Source organism: Lissotriton vulgaris, chromosome 5 (assembly GCF_964263255.1).
Source record: "Lissotriton vulgaris chromosome 5, aLisVul1.2, whole genome shotgun sequence".
In the NCBI taxonomy this organism is placed as follows: domain Eukaryota; kingdom Metazoa; phylum Chordata; class Amphibia; order Caudata; family Salamandridae; genus Lissotriton; species Lissotriton vulgaris.
In genome coordinates, this window is record NC_141693.1 from 456,291,761 (window position 1) to 456,313,684 (window position 21,924).

General features: G+C 42.8%; 1 protein-coding gene across 1 annotated transcript in view; it reads left to right on the forward strand.

Annotated features, from left to right (window-relative positions):
* Positions 1-18,465, forward strand: part of DHRS3 (dehydrogenase/reductase 3) — an 84,892-nt gene extending 66,427 nt beyond the window's left edge. Inside the window, exons 3-6 of the mRNA XM_086921892.1 lie at positions 3,818-3,937; positions 7,717-7,955; positions 9,127-9,252; positions 16,793-18,465. Coding sequence (XP_086778018.1) covers positions 3,818-3,937; positions 7,717-7,955; positions 9,127-9,252; positions 16,793-16,877 — 570 coding nt within the window. The 3' untranslated portion in view covers positions 16,878-18,465. The remainder of the gene's footprint in view (positions 1-3,817; positions 3,938-7,716; positions 7,956-9,126; positions 9,253-16,792) is intronic.
* Positions 18,466-21,924: the final 3,459 nt, after the last annotated feature.

Genomic DNA, 21,924 nt, shown 5'->3' on the forward strand with positions numbered 1-21,924 from the left:
GAAGACAATGGGTGTTGCTGTAGGAGTTCCACAGCAACATCCATTGATTCTGACGCTGCCCCCTATTTACAAGGGAGGCGTAAATAGGAGACAGCACCAGAATTAAGGCCAGGGAAAACCTGGTCTTACCCTGGTGCAACAAGGAGAAACGTTTAATTTCTCCTTGTTTTTGCTGTTCTCATGTGTGCCGCGTTGTACAGCACACATGGAAACAGCAAAACACCAATGATTATTTATGTACAGGAAGGTCCCCCCCCCCTTCCTGCACATAAACAATTATTTTAAAAAAATGCCCTTTTACAAATTCTGTTTGTGCTGCATTAAGCAGCACACATAGAAGTTACAAAACAGCATTTAAAGATTGTTTGTGTGCAGGAAAGGGGACCGTCCTGCACATAAACAATTTCTAAATGCACGCAGACACCCTTGCACTATGGTGCAACAGTGCCTGTGTTGAGGCTAGGCTGCTAAGTGTAGCGCCAGCGCGGGGGGAAAACCAGGGCTGCACCATATTCTTGTAAATATGGTGCAGCCCTGCGTTTCTGAAGTGGCGGAGTTAGGCGTTATGCCAGGAAGGCTAGCGGCTCACTCTGCCACTCCCTTTGTAAATATGCTCCTCAGTTCGTCTGTCGATTCCCAAAAACTTCTCAGTTGGCTACATTGAAGTACAACCATGGAATGGTTTGCCTTAAATTCTAAACTTTTTTTCACAATTCAGCTCTTTCAAGACCTCAAAAGTAACTTTCTCAGCAAGCGGTGATGGCTGTTAATCCAATCGATAGCCTTTTACCTGTGCCATTATCACCTTGTATCCTGCTACAGAATTAAAGAAAAGATGCAGTATGATTATTTCCTTTTGTTGTTCGCTACCCCCCCAGCCACCCCCAAACACCAGTAGCATAATGCAAAATGATGCCCCCACCTGCAGAATATGATGGAAGCCCCTGAGTCTCGTATATCTAACAGAAATTTACTGGCATTGAGCTGCTGAATGGAGGCATCCTGAAGTGTTGGAGACTTTCTTGAAGGGTTGGGGTCCCCAGAGGCTGCAGGAGCCTTAGTTGCCCCTGCTTCGCACTCTTACTTGGTAAGTCATCTTGTCACAGCGCTTAGAAGCATCACTACTGGCACGTAAAATTATACAAATACATACACTTTTTGTATTGGGCTGCATATCAACTGAATTCCCAGCTATGCAACCTACTAGACATTCCACATAACAATGTAAATGTAAATGTTTTTGTACTTGTATAGCGCACAGCTACCCGCAGTGGGTTTCCCGGCGCTTGTACGAATACCACAAGGGAACCCTTCCTGACTTTCCCTGTGAAGTGTCCACTCCTGGGCAACCCATGGTGCAGACCAGGCATTCCTCGTGTTGTGGGGGCCGTTGTGGAGACTAAGCAAGCTATTGCCCAGAGTTGCAGCCTGGGACCCATGATCAGGATAGGCACTGAGGCAAGAATATCCGGTCTGGGGAATTAATGAGCCCGAGACCCGCCAGGGCAGGAATCGAACCCTGGTCCTGGCCAGAGCTCTGCATCGAGGTCTGTCTGCTCTAACCATTGAGCCACACTTCTCCACTAACAATCTTACTGTTTTTCTCTGCACGTGTAATGTTGATGAGCATTTACCAATTAAGCTATGTGCCCGGTGAGCCTATTGACAATGACAAAGGATAAATCTATCATGGACATTTTGCAGTGAAATACGCCAATATAATTCACTGCATAGCTTGACTTTACCTTTATTCTTTAAAATTGTGATATTACCCTTGAGCTGTGACGACTGTCCCGTCTTTTCCAGTACCTTTTTCATTAAGAAAGGACTGAAATATTTTAAGGTTATCTGTCAAGGTCACTTCTGACACCGAGTATCAAATATGATGGGCAAGAGTTTTGGGAGTTCTATGCTTTTTGAATTGATCAGATTTGTCTTTGTGTACTCATCTTCTTGATTTTAGTGTTTCTTTTTTTAAAAAAAACATATTTTATTAGGTTTTCAAGGTACATAATGGGCCATTGCCCGCTGTAAACATGTTGAACATTGGATAAGTCCAAGGTGCTTGCGTTTGTGAGAAACTGGAACCCCTGCAAAACATGCAGGCAAAACAATGCAAACATGACACAGAGCATTTTAACGCCTTAACTGCGGCCGTTATTTCGGCGCAGTGCGGGCGTTCTAAAAGGTGGGCAGTGCCGCGTCGGCCGTTGGCCGACGGCAGCACTAGCGAGGTAGTGCTGCAGTTGGCCAACGGCCGACGGCAGCACGCAACGGGTTAAACCGCACAAAATAGATTAAATCAGGATATATATGCGACCACCAATTACAGTATAATAGTGTCTGGGCAGTTCAGGGACTGAACTTATATGAGGAAGTTATTCTATAAGGAGTCTGTATGCGGTAGAGGTGGTAGTTCTAGCGTTTATTTTAATAACTCGTGCAAACACAACAGCTTTGCACTTTCATTTCAGTTTAAAACTCCTGATGGTAAATATGGAAAATATGAAATAATATCCCTTCCTTTCATAAAATACCTCTATCAGCTTTATAGTATAACCTTCAAGACCAGAAAATCTGAGTGATTAAACTCATTTAAAGTCTAAGCATGCCTCAAAAACTTCTGTCAGTTGAACAAAGTCTGTCAGATTTTAAAATCAATCTAATAAAAGTGCTTCTTGGGATAAATCTCAGTTACTGGGGTGGCAGAGTGGGCTAAAGAACGGTGATGGATTAAACCCAGATCTTTTGACTGGGTGTGAGTGTTTGATTGATTCAGATGCTCCGTCCTTCACCACTCCCTTTTGTACCGCTTTTGGCCGCCATAAGTGTGGCAGGGTATGCTCAGACGTGAGTCCCTTGCTCACTTTGCCACTGGATTCAAGCAAGCCGGGCTGACGACGGCTGGAATGCCAGAAACTGGTCCTCGGAAGCTTGTTTCCGGTCCAGGGAAGACATGGCTTGGCAGTTCGGGCTGGACTGTTCTCATAAGGCACAGGGTCAGACTGATTTGCATATAGCCATGTCTGAACTGGGGTGGCAGAGTGGGCTAAAGAACGGTGATGGATTAAACCCAGATCTTTTGACTAGATGTGAGTGTTTGATTGATTCAGATGCTCCGTCCATCACCACCCCCTTTTGTACCACTTTTGGCCGCCATAAGTGTGGCAGGGTATGCTCAGACGTGAGTCCCTTGCTCACTTTGCCACTGGATTCAAGCATGCCGGGCTGAAGACGGCTGGAATGCCAGAAACTGGTCCTCGGAAGCTTGTACCACCCTTGTAATGAAGACAAACTCAACTTACTGCTATTTCCAGGTTTGCTTTTTGTTCGTATATTTAAAGGTTACATAGTACATTGTTTGATTCACAGTGTTGTGTTAATGTAGAGGGCATGTAGTGCTGGATGCATGATAGTACAGAAACGAATACATAGTTGATAATTGACTCTGATATTGTAAACTAGCCAGTGATAAGGCTCCATCTTCTTTCCATTTGTTTTCTGTCGTAAATATCATACTTTTGTACTGAGGAATTTCTATGTAAGTTGTCCTTTTCTAAATCATGTAGACTTTCTGACTTGGCAAAAGAAGATGCATGATGCTGTTTAAAAGCAAACCTTACCATGGAGAATCATTAGGTGAAAAAATAGGTACCTTTGACACAGCAAGTGCTGTTTAAAACAAAATACATTTCAGAGGTTCAAACAAAAAACCCAGTTGTTATATATAGAATATAAAACAACCGCATGTTGGAGGATGCTGCAAGATTGGCAAAGTAGCAGCTTTTTTACCAATCTGTATTATTCTTTTTGGCAGGTGGGTGATGTTACCATCTTGGTGAACAACGCAGCAGTGGTTCATGGGAAGAGCCTGATGGACAGTGACGATGATGCACTTCTTAAATCCCAACATGTTAACACGCTAGGTCAATTTTGGGTAAGAAGATCAGTAGTGATAATAGTATACTGTTGGTATGTTGCAATTGAGTCTTTTAGGTAGTTCATTTAATCATTTTCCCAGGGGATACTCCTGTAACTCGCTCAAAGCAGAATAAAGCCACAACTGAGGAAGTAACTCTTTCAGGGCTTGCATGTATCAGAGAACATCCAGCAAGTACAAATAGTGTGCCGAAGTTAAACTGTGCTTGAGCACATGCATGACAGAGCATGAGGCTAATGATCTCATTCGAGTTTGCCACATTTTGGTAAAAGGATATGGGGTTGGGTGTAATCTCCAGTTTCAGCTTGAATCCAAATACCAAAATAGGACACTTGCAAGTTTTGTGTCGGAATGTTGAGAAAGTGTCGTAATATTAGGACCTTTTCTGGTGGATTTTCACCAGTTCTGGTGAGAAATCTGTTGACATTTTTTGACTTGAGAGCAGGTGGAAGATGTCAGCGAGAGGCTCAGTGGAGGCCAGAGAGGTATGGGGTGGCACAACAGTCTAGGACAGATAAGGTGGTTAGGCCACTTGACATCTCTCTACCCCCCCTCCCTCTCCACACACACACACACACACACACACACAGCCTGTGTTTGCTACAGCAGTTTCACTGGGTGCTGATATGTCCAACACAGTACTTTGGTTCTGATCTGCACAGGCCACTCTAAAATAACCTTTTAGCACAGTACAACTCAAGCATCCAGCACACACAATTGGCCCTATTTTCACCTCTAGTCATCTGGAGTCCTTCAGAACTCTAGCACCAACCTCGCCTGACTGCACGTCGACGCAAATGCTATGAAGCAGCCAAAAATCTCAGAAAATGATATTCTATTTATAAAGCTTCATCCCGTAATGATACATTTAGAAAAAAACATCCATTCATGGGCTCTAAGCTTCGCAAAAAAGAAGAAAGGAAGTAAAATAGTCATAAAGGATGTTTACACATAAGTGAAGAGAATTAATAACTGTTATTTATTTTAATATGAAGTTCGAGAGGTTGTTAATCAACCTCTTTAATTTGACATTTCAGTCAACCAATCACGAGCACTCTAGCATTGTTTTCATATTTAAAGTTAAGAGACACCAGCGTAATTGCTCTATTTCACTACTTATTGCACCCGTCCAAAATGACAGCCATTGTCGTTCATTTAAGAAAGAATAGGACATTCATGTATTATGCTCATGCCAGTGAGCACTTCGCGAAGGATTTGAAGCTGATTTGTTCGACGAAATGTCTGCTGAGTTGGAATAAGTGTGGTAAGGGCCCAGAAAATGCACCTGTCTCGCTCGGACTCTGCCACCCAATCAAACTTTCATGAATTTGATTCAGTAATGAATTATCCGTGTTCATGCTGTATGAGGAGCCTTTAGTAATTCAGTAAGTTGGGAAATAAGTGCAGGGATTTTTAAAAGACATGCGCAATGGATTTCGGGGGCCTGCGCCCAGTTTCAGTTAAAATTATTTTCGCACAGCAAAGGGGCTTCTTTGACCGCCAGCATAAGATGGCGTTACTTGCGCGTGGCTGGTGCCACGGCGTGCTCGGCATCGGGCAGCGTCAGACAGGCGACCCAGTGACGCCAAACGCAGCAGTATGTCACCACTCGGCATTCTATGGCCATTACATAGTGAAGGGAGGGAGCCCATGTTGAGAGCGTTAGCTGACAAGTAATGCAGCCTATGAAATAAAATATGCCGCCTGTGGTCGGTGTGTTTTCCATTGCACAGCTAAGCGAAGTAGCATATGGAGTCGGATCCCTCAGAAGCACCGATGCACAGACTTAAACTTGGCTTTCGTTCCCTGTATTTGAATGTGCTAGGAATGCACAAAGGCTTGATTCAGAATGTTGCTGCATAATCGCTTCAACATGTTAAAAAGAGCGACCAACTGTTAAATAATTATGCTACTCCTAGACTTCAGTCTGTGTGCTAATCATTTTAACTCGTGACATCTACTTGTGAAGTGGTTTTTATCTGATCTATCGTGGTTTAAATTAATGGTTTCAGTGCATTCTGCCAGATGTCCATAGCCTCGAAAGGTTCACTCTTTTTAAATTAAAACAACCTTTTCAAAAATGTAGCTCAAAATGGGAAGCAAAGGCCCCTTTCAAAGACAACAAAAAGCAAGGTAATTTCAAATGAGGTCCAGCTCCCCTTATTCTGGAACTTCTACAGATTTTGTCCCAGGAGAGGCCTGAATCCTGGCCATTGGCACATATTCATTGACACCCATTGGTAGGGCAGAATCTGTTGATGAAAACTGTTGACCATGGTATGCTGCTAATGTCTGGCCCCCTTTCATGTAAGCAGATTAAAAAAAAATTGTATTTAGCATTTTGCAATTAAACATGAAACACTTTATCTAAGTGAATTTTTAGTCTATCGGAACTTGTGACCTGATGATAAAACCATGACTATTGACTTTACTAGCAGTTAATACCATAGCTTGAAGTGGACGGGGTCCTGCCGGTGCACAGCACTGGCAGTTCTTAAAGGTAGGTGCTGAGACCGGTCCCTATCGAGATCTCCATTTGCCCTCACTGTCAGGGTGAAAAAAAAAACAACTCGAATAAAAAACAAAACGTAACTCTGCAGTAGTATCACCCTTCACTGCTTTTGATGTAACTTAAAAGAGACTCGTTTTTTTTCAGTTTTATGTAGCACAAACTCGGCTGAAGGTGTTGGAGCGCCTTACATGTGCACCAGTTACACTTCACAAGGACACATTAATTTTTTGTCACTGGATGTCGAACGGATGTCAGGCTGAAACCTGCTTTCTCAGTACCAAAGTCCCCTCTAAGCTTACGCCACAACCTCGCCCTCAAGAACTGAGGCTTTTTCAATATTATATACAACTATGTAGTTTCTTTTTATTTATCATATGCAACTTACAGCCATTAACGAAGCTAATAGTCCTGTCTTGCAGGTGTAACGTTACTTGCGTTAAATATCTGAATGTATGGACAGAAGCAGCAACATACCAGTGGGGCAGCACACTATGCTATGTACAGAGTTTTAGCTTACATGTTTTAAGCCACGCCCTTAATTACATCGGCCACGCCTCACTGAGAGACCCTCTAGTTTTTTCACCCCACTTACAGCCCTGGTTAATACAATCTGATTTTCGCAACTTAGACAACTAAGAAAAAGGCAAAACTGGAGGTACACTATTTGGAAGCACAGATTTATGAGAAGATCAGAAAACTAATAAAGTTGCCGTTAGCATTCAGTAAAAGATAAAATATGTACCATTATAGCTCGAAAGAGCAGACCAAAAGAATATAGGTATATCAACTTTTCAGGCTCTTTCTATGCCAGTTCACTTTATCCCTTCATTGTCTCTAGTTATTCCGTATTTGTACGTCCACATCCCAAGCACAAGGCCAGAGAGCCCAGAGTTATAAGGGGATAGATTTAAAGAAGAAGAATCCATGTCAGGCAAACATTGCCTGGGCACCCCATTATGTGAGAAGTAAAGATAGCTGGTCACTTAGACAAGTTTTGCTTTCTTAAGACATAAAGCCTTGGAAAGAGAGCACGGGTTTCAGTTCAGATCAACTATTATGATCCTTCTCTAAGGGCACGTTGAGGGTAAAGCAGGCTTGAACTAAAGTTCAATGAAAGGACATTTTTGCTTTCGTAACTCAGTTTACAGAGCAGATGATAACATCAGATGTCACTGGAACTCCCAGAGATCCAGACTTTGTTTAACTTGCTGTGACACAAATGTTATTCTTGCAGCTCATTCAATATTTTTTTGCTTTTTTTTAGACCACAAAAGCCTTCCTCCCACGAATGATGGAGCTACAAAACGGCCACATCGTGTGTTTGAACTCCATCCTGTCCCTATCTGCCATTCCTGGTGCCATCGATTACTGCACCTCAAAGGCCTCCTCCTTTGCGTTTATGGAGAGCTTGACTTTGGGGCTGTTGGACTGCCCCGGGGTCCATGCCACCACAGTCTTACCATTCCACACCAGCACAGAGATGTTTCAAGGCATGAAAGTGAGGTAAGTGCGAGCTAAGCCCAGTGGTCCAACATCCAGTAAGCAACAGAATTCACCCCACCGCTGATTCTCTTACTCTGTTGTGAAGTAATACCACAGCCTGGACTTCCAGAAATCATCATTTATTTTTCTCACCTACTTTTTCTCAAGCCTGATTATCTGGGGTGTCAGTCATACTTGACTAGAAACACCCGCTTATTAAATAAAAAAATCTTTTCTATTAAAAATGCCAGAGTTTTTCCAGTTCTTGCCAGGATTAATGCTATGCTAAGGCAATCCGAGCCCGGGCTAACTCTGCCGCCAGCATCGGTGGCCCAAATTGCCAACTGAAGTAAAAACGGTAGCCCTTTTATTAGAGACAGAGGAGTGATAAAATGGAAACTGGTCTATGGCACCTAAAATTATTGCACCTTCCAAGATCCTTTTTCCAGGAAGGAGGCGTAACCAGCAGAGCTGTGAGTTTAGAACACGGACTGGTCCCGTGCTTAAAAAAAAACACAAGCATGGCTTTAATATATGTATTATATGAAAAATTGATGATTTCTGCCAGTTTGAGCGTATGCTAGTGTGGCCTTTACAAAAGCACGCAGTTTTTGTAGTTGGGGGATGTTTAAATGAATGCATTTATGTAATATGCTGAATGCTTTGAAAAAACCCCACTTACAACATTTTCCCTGCTTCTGGGCAAGTTTGAATGCGATAAGATAACCAAGCCCTGGCAGGCAGGAAATATAAAGGAACTTCGTGTGACAAAGGTGCAGAGAGGCATAGTTCTTTTTTGTCCAATAGTGTAGTCACAGCCTGCTCACATCCACTCGGTACAGAGTAGTATTAGGCTTGGTGAGGAGAGAGTGATGGAGACGTGGAGTGATTAAAAAGATTTGACTTGGTACTGAGTACAGTAGGCTGCAGATATGGTATTTGGATGTGAACAAAGAGTCTCTAATCATTGGCTCAACTGACTTGTGTGAATGGACCTGACTTGCTATGACAGTTCACAAAAACATTACTTGTAAAAACTGATGCAGAATAAAATGGTCCCTAGTTTATATCTGTGTTTGAAATTCCTTATGTCACTTATATCATTTAAAAGAATCCCAACAATTGATAGACAGTTAAATCAATATTCCTCCCAACTGGAGTTTCTAAAACTATTTGTGATTTTTTTTTTTAGGTTTCCCAACCTTTTTCCATCCCTGAAACCAGAGACGGTGGCCCGGAAGACTGTGGAAGCAGTTAAATTGAACCAAGCCATTCTTCTCCTTCCTTGGACCATGCATCTACTTGTTATCTTGAAAAGGTAAATATCCTCCCCAAGTCTAATACACAAAGGATAAATGGCAAGGATCCAATCTCCTGTCTTGCAAGGCTTTTCAAACAGCATGGCAAATCAGCTTCTAAGAGCTCACCCTCTTTGCAACAGCAGGCACGTTAAACAGGCATGATTTTGCACAATAATTATGGTATTTATGAGAAGCTCCCTTTGGGATAGTAGTGACAAATAGCAATTTTTATCTGTTTCTCTGCGGTGATTTTATATAGTGCAAAGTATGCCCAGGCTTCATCAGCAACACATTTTCAGAAGAAGGAAAAAAGTATCTAGTGGTGGTTGTTACTGTATCCTCGTTCTCTCAGAATAAACAGTACTAGACCACTTTTATTTAGTTCTGCTTAGGAGCACCTTATGGCACGACTTGAGCATATTATAGTTATAATGGACGTCAAATAGAGCATTTACATAAAAAGTGTAGGAGAGCAAATCAATACATTCTTACAGTCAAAGAAAATTCCCACGGGTTTCACAAAAGCATTATGAGGATGCCATGAGAATCTCACACGTCTGGGATGTTAGGGATTTGCACTATCATAAACCGTAAGCGACTGTCATCAAAGCCGTCTATTGGACTTTAAAAATCTTTTACCATTAGATTAGATGCTGTGTGCAAAACTTGGTAGATATGGCATAAAATCAGCATGCCCGTCGTTTTCATTTATCACCACCACAAAAACGGGAAGAGGAGCCATTCATAACTTGCTGGCCCTTAAAATTACAACCACAACATTACAGTAGCAATCATTCTTAATGCTCACAGCTGAAACCTACCACCCACAGTAAATATACTTTGCTAAGAACTAGCTAACCTTGACTTAAAAAACCTCATGAAATCTTGGAGTAGCACATCTTAAAGGAATCTAGGTTGCAGGATAATGTTTTGCAACTGTAGAAAACATATTTCTTTGCCAGCCCATACAGATGATAACACAGTATTAAAAGGCATCTCCTATGCAAGAGCTAATGGTTTTGCCAATATGCTTTAGCCTTGTTTTGTACACCAGCCTGGCTGCTGTTCAGCATGGCTAAATGTTAGTGGGGTAAGGAGAGTGACGTGGAGAGAAGTGCCGTAAAGTTGAGCAGAGTTGTGGTTACTGTTCAGCATGGCTAAATGTTAGTGGGGTAAAAAAAGAGTGATGTGAGAAGGGCAGTAAAGTGTAGCAGAGTGGAGTGTTATGGAGTGATGTGGAAGGGGTAGAGTTGAGTGGAGTGAAGTGGGGTGTCATGGAGTAGCATGGAGTGTTGTGGAGAGGCTTTGAGGGAGTAGAGTGGCGCAGAGTCGAAGAGTGTAGCATGGAGTAGAGTTAAGTGACATACAGTGGAGTGGTGTAGAGAAGAGTGGAGTGGCATAGATGCTATTGTAAAGTGGAGTTGTGTGTTGTAGAGTAGAGAGGCATGGAACAGAGTAGATTGCCATAGAGTGGTGTAGAGTGGATTAGTGTAGGAGAGTGGAACGGCATAGAGTGTTGTAGAGCTGATTGTCTTAGGGTGGGGCGGCATAAAGTGTTATAGATTGGACTGGCGTAGAGTGGAGTAGAATGACGTGGAGTAAATTGGAGTAGTGTGTCAGAGAGTGGAGTAAAGTGGTATGAAGGGAGTTGCGTAGAGCGTCAAAGAGTAGAGTGGTGTTATAGAGTGGAGTGCAGTGGTACAGAACAGATTAGAGTGGCATGGATGATGCAGAATGTAGTAGCGTAGAGTGCAGGAGTGTGGCATAGAGTTGAGTGGTGCAGAGTAAAGTGCAGTGGCGGAGCGTACAATGGCATAAAGTAGAGTGGTGTAGAGTAGAGTGGCACAAAGTATAGTGGTGAAGAGTAGGATAGAGTGGCTTAGCGTTTAGTGGTGTAGTGTGCAGGGGCGAAGAGTGTTGTAGAGTATATTGGCGTAGATTGCAGTGGTGCAGATTAGTTGGCATAAGAGTGCAGAGGGGTAGAGTGCATTGGCTTTGAGTAAATTGGTATTTCGAGCATTGGCATAGAGTACAGTTCTTTAGAGTAGAGTGGCGCAGTGAAGAGTGCAGTGGGTTAGAGTTCAGTGGCAGAAAGTGCAGTGTTGCACAGTAGACTATCAGAGTGCTGTGGTGTATAGTAGAGTGGCACAGAGTGAATCGGCGTGGAATGCAGTGGTATAGATTACAGTGGTGCAGAGTAGAATAGAGTGACATAGAGTGCAGTGACTTAGAGTAAAATAGTGTGGAGGGCAGTGGCGTAAAGTGTTGCAGAGTAGAGTATAGTGGTGTAAGTGCAGTGCTGCAGAGTAGATTAGCCTAGAGTGCATTCCGTAGAATGCACTGGTTTTGAGTAAAGTGGTGTAAAGTGCAGTGACGCATAGTGGAGTGGCATAGAGAAGATTGTTTAGAGTGGAGTGGTGCATAGCAGGGTACAATGGCTTAGCGTGCAGAGTAGATTAGGTAGAGTAGAGTGGCGTAGAGTGAAGTGGCATATAGTGGAGTGCAGAGACGACTTGTGAAGTGGAGTGGCATAGTTTGGAGTGGTGCAGAGTACGGTGGAAGGGCATAGAATGGAATATGCATGGTTTGATACCACTACCATTACAGGCAGCACATCTTCAATGGAAATGACCAATACATTTTGCACAGATATACATAGTTTTACTGATAAAAAGTATACAGGTCATAAACGAAAGTGTGTGGAAATGTCATCACCTAGTGTACTGATTTGCTTTGATCATATTAAAATATATGTTTCCACCACTCTTCAGAGTTACCAAAAATGTTCTTTATTTGCGCTATTCTATATCTAAGATATTCTGGAATATCTGTACATTTTGTTTACTGGCTGTTTAATTTCTGTTGTGTGCTAGAAAAAAATAACATGGTACAGCCTTCCTCAAGCACTACCCCAGTAGCCTGCATGAATGTCCCATAAATCCTCCCACTTTGAAGTCAGAGGAAGAAACGTAAACACCAAACTCCCTGAAAGACAGAGCCTGACATGCAATTGAATTGAATTGTTGAATGCACAGCAAATGTGACAAGATAAGAGAAAGGTTTAAAGGCCTGTTTACAGAAATCGAGTACTGGTGGAAGAATTCATTAAATAAGGTTTGGGAAAGGGAAGGGACAAACTCAAGCTGTACAGCGTAAAACAAATGGAAAGCAAGCAATTGTGGAGTACAAACCACAAGACCAATCGTAAGCAATGGGTGGAATTCATTCCCAAGGAAGGTTTTCAATGTCCCCAAGATGTCGTTGGCAAATCAGGCAGCGGCGGTGTCTGGTAGTGTTTTACTAAAAATGAGCCCATAATTATAATAATTTGTTTTGCATAGCACTTAAAACTACAAAGCTGCCATTTTTAAGCCTTGTAAATAACAGAGGTCCCAATTATTCAATTTAATAGCACTCATTTTACTATCACCGAGACATTCTAACGGCAACTGAGCCATTTCCGACACAGTATTTGCCACAAGATAAGATTAAACAAGGGAATAACTATCATCCATTAATCCATTCAACATGTTCATCTTTTCCACTCTTGAGTGCATTAATTGTTCAGTAACCACAATTGCGTGAGCATTTGAGACCTTTTCGTTATTCAGTAGACGCATGGCACAGGTTATCTGCATAGATCTCTTGCAGATTGATTTACCGACCGATCTTTACCAATTTCTGTTTTCTTCTGTTGTAAGCATTGTAGGAGAAAAAGCTACAATTTTTTGACCTATACATGCATACGTTTAAGCTACAAGTTTCTGACCTATACATGCATACGTTTATCTGTGACTCAGTTAGACATGTCTACACTATACTGAAGCCTAATGCTCCACTTTTTTCATGTGCAAAAACATCACATTTATTATTTTCTTCAATGTACATATATGTACCTTGACTAATTATATCTATCTCAATATGTATATATATATATATATATATATTCCAGAAGCTTGGCGAATTTCATGCCTGCACCTCCTTTCCGTGGCGGGCCTCGACGGGGTTTCGCCTCGCCCCGTTAAAATCCAGACACATTATCAAAACTCAACGCGTTTCGCAGCCTTCGCCGCTTTTTCACGTGAAAAAGCGGCGAAGGCTGCGAAACGCGTTGAGTTTTGATGTTGCCAAATAAATAGCACTTGGAAAAAGCAAAACTGGGCCACGACTCTCTGTCAAGGATGTATGACGGTAATGTGTCTGGATATATATATATATATATATATATATATATTTTTTTTTTTTTTTTTAAGGTACGTAAAAATGTGAAGTTAAGAATAATAAATCCCAGACATTCACTTAACTTTCGATATTTTTATCTTTGATATATAGGTTACAATTATGGTATACCGATATACCGTACTTGCTATGCCACACTACAACACTTTTAACTGTCTATCTGCTTTCCTAGTGTAAACCTGCATGTCTAGAGATTCATAAAATATCTAATTTCTACAATTGCAGACCGGTCGAAATGGTCACATGTGGTTCAAGGCACTTGTCAGATCGCAGGGCTCGCCGGGATGGAATTGGAAGCTTCTGCCCAGCAATAATATCTGGCTCGGCCTCGAGTCCTGCCCCCAGCCTGGTTCCTGATTCATATCCTGTGTTCAGCTCCATGCTTCCTATTTACGTTTCCACGCAGTGACTCAAACTGTTTCACATGATGCAGCCTGTTTGTCTGCCTCGGGCTGTACTGATTTTGTTCTGCCAAAGTTCCTATTTAAATGATTCCTCTCGTCAGAAGTAGCCTTGAACTGTGCTGCCCGGGATCTGTCAAGACTGCAGGGTATGAACCCCGACCTACTCAGTTGCACCAAGACATGCTTCAGAACTTGAAGGGATGAAAAAATCACACAAAGTGACCCTAGACTAAATGTATACAAAGGGGAGACCACTTTTTGGTTGATTTGTTTGGCAGTTAAAATAGATCGTTCAAAGCTAATGGAAAGTACAGTACAGCTTCAGAGTGAAGAAAGACAGGGTAAATATTGTAGTGTGCTGTGTTATAGCACTTCTCACTCTTGAAGAGGCCACGAAGCATTCGGGTTTATGTCGAGTTCTTGGGCTTGGTGATCATGGTTAATAAGGTGTTCAGTGCAGTAAATTGAGGGTTTAACTTCATAAACCACATAAATGAACCAACCAAATCGCCTAGTTTGAAAGACAAGTTGCGAAACTATAGAAAAACAAGTAGTTACAAGTAGAGGAAGTGAGGCTGTAGTTCCTCTTATAGTGATTAACTGGACCAAAACTCATTCGTATTTGCAGGATGCTGGTGCCACTTCCTCGCTTTGCACTTGTGAGCACAAAATTGTTCCACAAGTTCCTTTCCCTGCTTCATTCAGCCCTTCAAGTTTCTCTCCTGTTTGGTTAAGGTCACCAAAATAATCTCTGCCGAGTGTGGTCCTTAGTGGTTCGAAGTGTGGTCTTGGTTCAGATCATTCAAGGCAATTGACTCGAAAGACCTAAAGAGATAGGGGCTTATTTACAAGCTCATTGCGCCGCCGGTGTATCACTTTTTGTGACTCACCGGTGGTGCTGTGTGCTGGCCCATATTTACAAGGCCACAGGACTTTTTATGGCCTTGTAAATATGAGCCCCTTTCATGCATTACTCTGCGTGGGTGTTGATGTGGGTGTTCCCACACAACAGCCATGGAACTTGACACATTCCCAGATTGACATTTAGTAAAACTGGGAATGCGTCAGAATTCTACGCCTCACCAGGGGAGGCGTAAGCAGACGCAACGAGGAGAAAGAGGCAGCGAGGAGAAATACTTTTATTTCTCCTCGCTTTTTCCTCTTTCTATGATTGCTGCATTTTGCAGCATGCATAAAAGAGGAAAATGCCATCAATGTTTGATTTTGTGCAGGAGGGTCCCCCTCAGCGCAGGCACCCATGTAAATTACGCAATTATACCTGCTCTGGCGCATGCAGCCAATTGTGCAGCAGCGCAGCGGAAAGCACAGGGATACGTCATATTGTTGTTAATATAACGCATCCCTGTGATTTGCAAATGATGCAGCACAACGCAGCTAAATGGCTTGCAGCGCCGTTCTGCTTAATTTTTCTGTAGATGAGGCCCATGTTTAGCAGCTGAAAAGTGAGTGACTGTAAAAGTTGTGTCTCGATGATATAAAGAACATTTAAAGTTGGTAGGTGCAGGCCGCGACGCCCAGCCTCTCAACCTCGTGATTCCCCCACCCTATTTAGAGATGGGGAATTGTCAGATTTCCACTGGTGGAGCATCAGCTGGGTTCGCCACTGGAATTCCTTGTCTTGAAGGCCAGTCTACAGTCACAGTGGGGCTGGCATACACTATTAAGGTAGGTGCAACAATTACTAGATCACCCTACTAGGAAATGCCACACGTGGCATTATGTTCCAGGGCAGGAAATGCCACACGTGGCTTGACATAGATAGGCAAAGCTCATGCATGCCAGGGCCAGTGATTTATTTCCTAAAACAAACTCCCACTTTTAAAGTTTGTTTCAGAAAACCATAATAGTATGCTGAGCGGGACTGAATGAATTAGGGCGCCCAGTAGGAATATTGTTCCTTCTTTATGCAAATGCCGCCCCCTCTTTGGGGCAGAAGGCAGGGAGATCCCCACTAAGCTGGTACTGATCTCATAATGTTGGAGCTGCCTTCCACCAGTGGGCAGAGTCCATGGCCTCTGCTGCCTCCGAGGGCTAGCATTCCTCCAATCGGTGTCTTAAGTCACCCTGCGAATCTGTGAAGATTATTGAAACAAGCAGAAGCATTTTTATCGGAGAGTAGGTACAAGACTACAATTAAGGTTGACTTGGGGTAAATTACGGACGTACATATAGAAAGTTACAAAAATGATAGTTGAAAAGTACATAGTATAGAGCAGGTTCAATATCTTTGGACAGAGGTGGGTCCGCACATGGAGTTGATGGCCATATTCAGTTACGGTTTATGTGGACGGAATTTAGTGGTTCTGCGGAAGGGCTGGCTGCGCATATTTAGCTGGGCTTCACCCTTAAAAGGAGGACTCGCATGGATAGGGAAGGATGGCCATTTTTAGTAGTTGTAGTTCTCTTTTAGGAGGTGGTTCTGCACAAAATGTGGATGGTTCTCCATTAGAAGGTGGTCTGTTTTTGGGCGAGTGTTGAAGGGGAAGGGATGTGACTGCTTGTAGCTCAGCTTTGAGCGACTGCCAGCGCAGGGACGCTTGAGGGTACACAACTACAAACTACATTTGTGCAGGATCATCAAGGGATGCTTAGCAGGTTGCAATTTAGTCATCAATTGGGAGTTTTACGTTTGAGTATTGCAAGAGAGCATGTGGGGCAAGTATAGGGAAGCAGCCCCATCTATGTCTCGATCACTAGTGTTAGCAGTTTAAATAGAGCCCTGTCTTAAGCAGAAAGGCTTTTAGTCTACTATCAGAAGCGGGAGGCATGAGATTGTCACGGATGGTTAAAAAGCGTGTCTGTGGCCAAATTGATAACCTTGTCTAGTGTTGCAAGGACACCCTGGGGTTGGCAAGCCTTCTCATTGTGTTTGTTTCCCTCCTTCCCTCTGCAGCTTCCTGCCTACAGCAGCCCTGGAAGAAATACACAGATTCTCAGGATCCTACACCTGTATGAACACTTTCAAAGGACGGACATAGACCCCGAGACGAGAGACTGATTTGTGCAGTTACAAGAGGAGAACTTTTGGGGAGGCTGATGGACAGCTCTCCTGGCCTGCGTCGTATTGCCGTCACAGGACTAGTGCTGTTCAGAGGCAGAAGGTTCTCCAAGGTCGTGTCTGTGGAGCCAAGACCTTTTCGTGCAGCCCCAACAGCTGTGGCTGTCAATGCTTGGAAGGAAGACAAGGGGCCGCTTTGTACAGTTTTTCTTTTATTCTTTTAGGGTTTTATTGTTGAATTTGCTCTTAGCAAGAAGATTTCCAAAACATCTATAGACTATTGGCAAGAGCTTTTATGTTCTGTTTCATTTTAACACTTGCACTGTAGCACAAAGTTTGACGTAAACTTGAACACGTACCAGTTCGTAGAAGAATGATAGAAATGAAAGAGTGACTTTTAAAACTTGCTGGCCAGGTTATAAGGCTGGAAGAAGCCCATGTATTGACAGCGCTCTGCTGGGTCCAGTTTCAGAGAAGTACAGTTGACTAATATTCACTAGACAATGACCATCTCTCAATGATTACCTGGGCATAAGATCAACAACACTAGCATTAGCTACTAGATTCGCTCAAAATGAGGCGCTGCTAGTGTGGCACAAGACCATCATCTGCTAGTTTTCCTTGAGGAGCAACTAATGTACTATGAGATGAGTACCTTGTAGTGAACCATAGAAGGAGGCCCTTACATTGGACCAAAAGACTAGTAGACTCGGTTAATATTCCATGAGTTGAGGAATTCCTAGTGAACTGTAGAACGAGGACCTGCTAGACGAGACAAGGACCTGCTAGTGTAACATAGCCATGAATTTGCTAGTATACCACGACCCAGGGACCCACTAACGTAGTGTGAGGTAAGGACCTGGAGATGTACCCCAAGAATGCACTTGGCTAACGTTCTATCAGGTGGGAAATTGTGTACCACACACATGTCCATTTGCTGGTGTACCACGTGACCAGAGCCTTGCAGTATACCGCAAGCTGAGGTCCTGTTAATATAAGAAAATATACGATCCTACAAGTGTAGTACATGCCAAGGACCTGCTGATGTACCACAGTAGTGAACCAGAGCATTATGGCTTGATAGTCCAACACATGACAAGATACACAAGATTGGGTCCTGCTATTGTTCCATGAAAAGATGGCCTGCTTGTGTTCCACCAGCAAAGGGCCTGTTATGTACCACAGCTCAAGAACTGCTAGGGTATCTTATGACCAGAACCGGCAAGTGTGCCACAAGTCATGGGTATGCGATTGTGGTACAAAGTGAGGAGCGGCTTGTTATCCACAAGCAAAGGGCCTTTTGCTAGTGTATTAGGCCACCAGACCTGAAAATATGCCACAAGAGGGGCTATTGTACCAAGAAACATAATTCTTTAGTTAGCCAAGGACCTGCTGGCCTGCGACAATAAAAAAAACATGCCATAAACAGCCCAAGACTAATAAATGGACTGCAGCATGATGGGTAGTTATTTCTCTGGATGGAGAATGATGTACCATATGACTAAAACAAAGGAGCATTGATTTTAAGTTTGTAGCATAAAAATGGAAATAAACATTTCCAACTCTTATACATTTCTCGTGCATTACGTTATTTCACAGTGGATTTTGAGCATGAAGCAGTGGATACAATGTTTGATTTGCACCATTAGGTGGTACAGCTTCTCTGATCACAGATTGGGCAGCTCTTAGGAACAAAATTCAGGAGTACATTGCTAGGTGCCATGATCTATGTATCATCTGCACCAACAAGAGCAGTTAAATGGTTACAGGTCAGGAGACCAAAACGGAAAGTACTGTGGGCAGTGAATACCTTTGCAGAAACAGAAATGCACAATCATTGTACAGATGTGCATAGAGAACCTCCAGGCTACAAGGTGCTGCACATTGCAGTAGGAGATGCGCAAAGCACCTTCTTCCACTTCAACCAAACTTCCACAATGAAAACATTTACAATATAGGCTTCTCAAAGCTCTGATCTGGGCTTGGTGCTCATTCTTTGCTGAGAAATTCAATGACAGCTTGTTAATGGCATATCAGTTGTGCTAAGCAAGTCTATACAAATTATGTGAGTTTTTTTGTAACATTTTAAAAAAGTGGGAGCTCTTGTTTATGGTTGGCCACAATTGGAACTTGGTTGGCAATCTAAAGAGACCACTGGGTGACCGACCTTGCTAAACAATACATCAAAAATAAAAAAAACACTTTTTTGTTTTGTTTGCATATTTTGCTACTTGTTTGCTTTGATTGTATGTGTAAACATCGACAAGAAAAGAACAGTGGGATCAGAATATCAAGGAGAAAAATATCCAAAATGTAAGGGTATATAGAGAAATGCAAATGTATTATTCTCAACTCAACATCTCCATACCTCGAAGATATATGTGTGTGTGTGTGTGTATGTGTGTGTGTATATATATATATATATATATATATATATATATATATATATATATATATATATATATATATATATGCCAAATTCTCCGTCAACAGTAGCCTCTCACGGACAAAAGGACGAAAAACGGACCCCAGATTCTTGGTGCCAATCAAGTGATGTTTATTTAGTGCTCAGCCGGTCCGCCATTACGCGCTTTGACCCCCACTCGGGTCTTGATCACATGACGCGTTGCGTAATGAAAAAGCGACATTTAAAGTGATCCCAGCATAAAGTCAAAGTGCAAATGCATGGTAACTAAAAAGTTACTAATAGCAGCATACAAATTCTCAGTGCAAAACTTTTTACGCATTTTATAATAAGCCAATAAATATATAAATATGCTCTCATATGCTAACATTGTAAACACAAGGTATAAAAACATTTTTTGCAATACATACCCCAACATAAATTACAAAATCGTCTTTTATGTAAAAGAAGAAAATGCAATAATGTTAAAAATGAGTACTGACATATGGCATCTAAAATTTTATGCAGTGATCCAATGGATCTACACATAGCTAAAAATGCCTACTATTATACTGTATGTGTGCCAATCCAATGCATATTCCATTTTATACATGGCTATAAAGTGCTGTTGAGTGCACAACTTGTTATGCTGCTAGATGTAAGGTGCAATAATGCCCAAATGGGCCATCATAAACAATGTCAGTCATTGAATAACCTGCATTAGAATCACCCAGTCGATTCTGAATTTGTGCAAATAGTGCAAATCTATGAAAAAAGGGAAAACTAAAAAAGAGAGTGTAAGAACAATCATGATCTAAATTTCATATATGTGTAAGGAGATATGGCTATACAATGCATTTCATTTTCTTAAAACGAAATTGATATCTAGAATATATACATAACAGCTGATTCACACACACATTGCTAAGTGAGCCCACTCTGTTTTCAATCTGAAAATCTTAAAATTCAGAGACAGGTGTAAAAACCCTAGCTGGCATTTAACCCTTATGGATACTTAGGGGCCGATTATGATAGCGGTTTTCCCGCATCCTCCGGGCCGGCGGAAGCCACCGCCGGCCCGGAGGATGCGGGAAAACCGCTGTGGAGCCTCGAAAGACCCACCGCCATATTAGGAGGGCGGTGGGTCTTGAAATCCGTCCACAGCCTTTCCGCCGCGGTCGCCTTCCGACCGCGTCGGAAAAGCTTTAACATGGCTGGCGGTGTCTATTAGACACCGCCAGCCATATTAGGATGGTGTAAAATGTATGCTTTTCCGCGGCGGCTTTTCCGCCGTGGAAAAGCATATAGACCTAAACTTCGGGGCCCTGTTGCGGGCCCCCTGGGTGAAGGGGGGGTGGGGGGTGCACCTGCATTTGCGTGAACAAAGCAGCAGGCACCGTGCGGTGCCTGCTGCTTTGTGCACGTAAATACGGTGCATGCATTTTTAACATTGCGGCGGGTGCAGCTTGAAGCTGCACCTGTCGCAATGTTCAAGATAGAGGATGTGACCGCCACCCTGCCGGTCACATCCTAATCTGCACGGAGGGAACGCCGCTGCCCATGCGGACGTTCCCTCCTACTCTGGGGTCGCGGACGGACTCAAGTCCGTCCGCGATCCTAATGAGCCCCTTAGTGTTGAGCATGTAACGGGTTTCTAGGAGGCGCAGTTTCGCCTCCCGATTTCCACCTCGTTTGAGCGGTAAAACCATATCAATGATAAAATATTGGAGATGTATAGGGGTTACTATCATGCTTTTCCTCAAAATGCCTAGCGACTGGATAGGCTTGATCATCATCACTGATTGCCCTTATGTGCTGGAGTATCCTTTTGTGGGCTGGCAGTTTGGTACTGCCAATGTACCTCAACCCACAAGGACACTCCAGCACATAAACTGCATACTCGGTTTTACAGGTCAATTTCTTGTTAATCATGATAGGGTCTGATTTAAAGGGGCTGTTGTACTGTGTTTTGTTACATCCAAATTTGCAAGCCTTACAGCTTGGACACCTTCAGAACCCCTTGCACTGTGCCATCCAAGTAGTTGGAGCAAGCACTTCAGGGCTACTGCTCACTAGGGCATTACTCATTGACGTGGATTTTCTAAAGGTCACTGTTGGTTTAGCTGGAACAAACATACCGATGACTGGATCTCCTTGTACCAGATTCCAGTTACGGTAAAAGATTTTTCTGAGTTCCTGATGTTGGCTTTTAAACGTCAATATAACCCTGGGTTGAATTCCTATAGTTGTCATACTCTCTGCTGTCTGCTTAGTTCTAGGAGTGAGTGCCTCCCTTCTAGATAGGCTCCTAGTTTTTCTAATAGCACTGTCTAAGGCGCTGTGCCAAGAATCTCAGCTTGCTAGCCTCATGTGCAGCCTCACACTCCAGATCCGTACTACAGATGCACCTGATACGCAGCATCTCACCATATGGGATGCTGTGTATCAGGTGATGCGGATGATGACTCGTCGCATGCAGGACCGTGTTGCCTGCAGTGGACTTTCTAAACAATCTGGTAGCGATAGAATCGCTGTCTACATAGACCTCTACATCTAAAAAATGAACATACATAGCACTTATGGTCGATGTGAATTGAAGGTTGAGGCAGTTGTTATTTAGCGT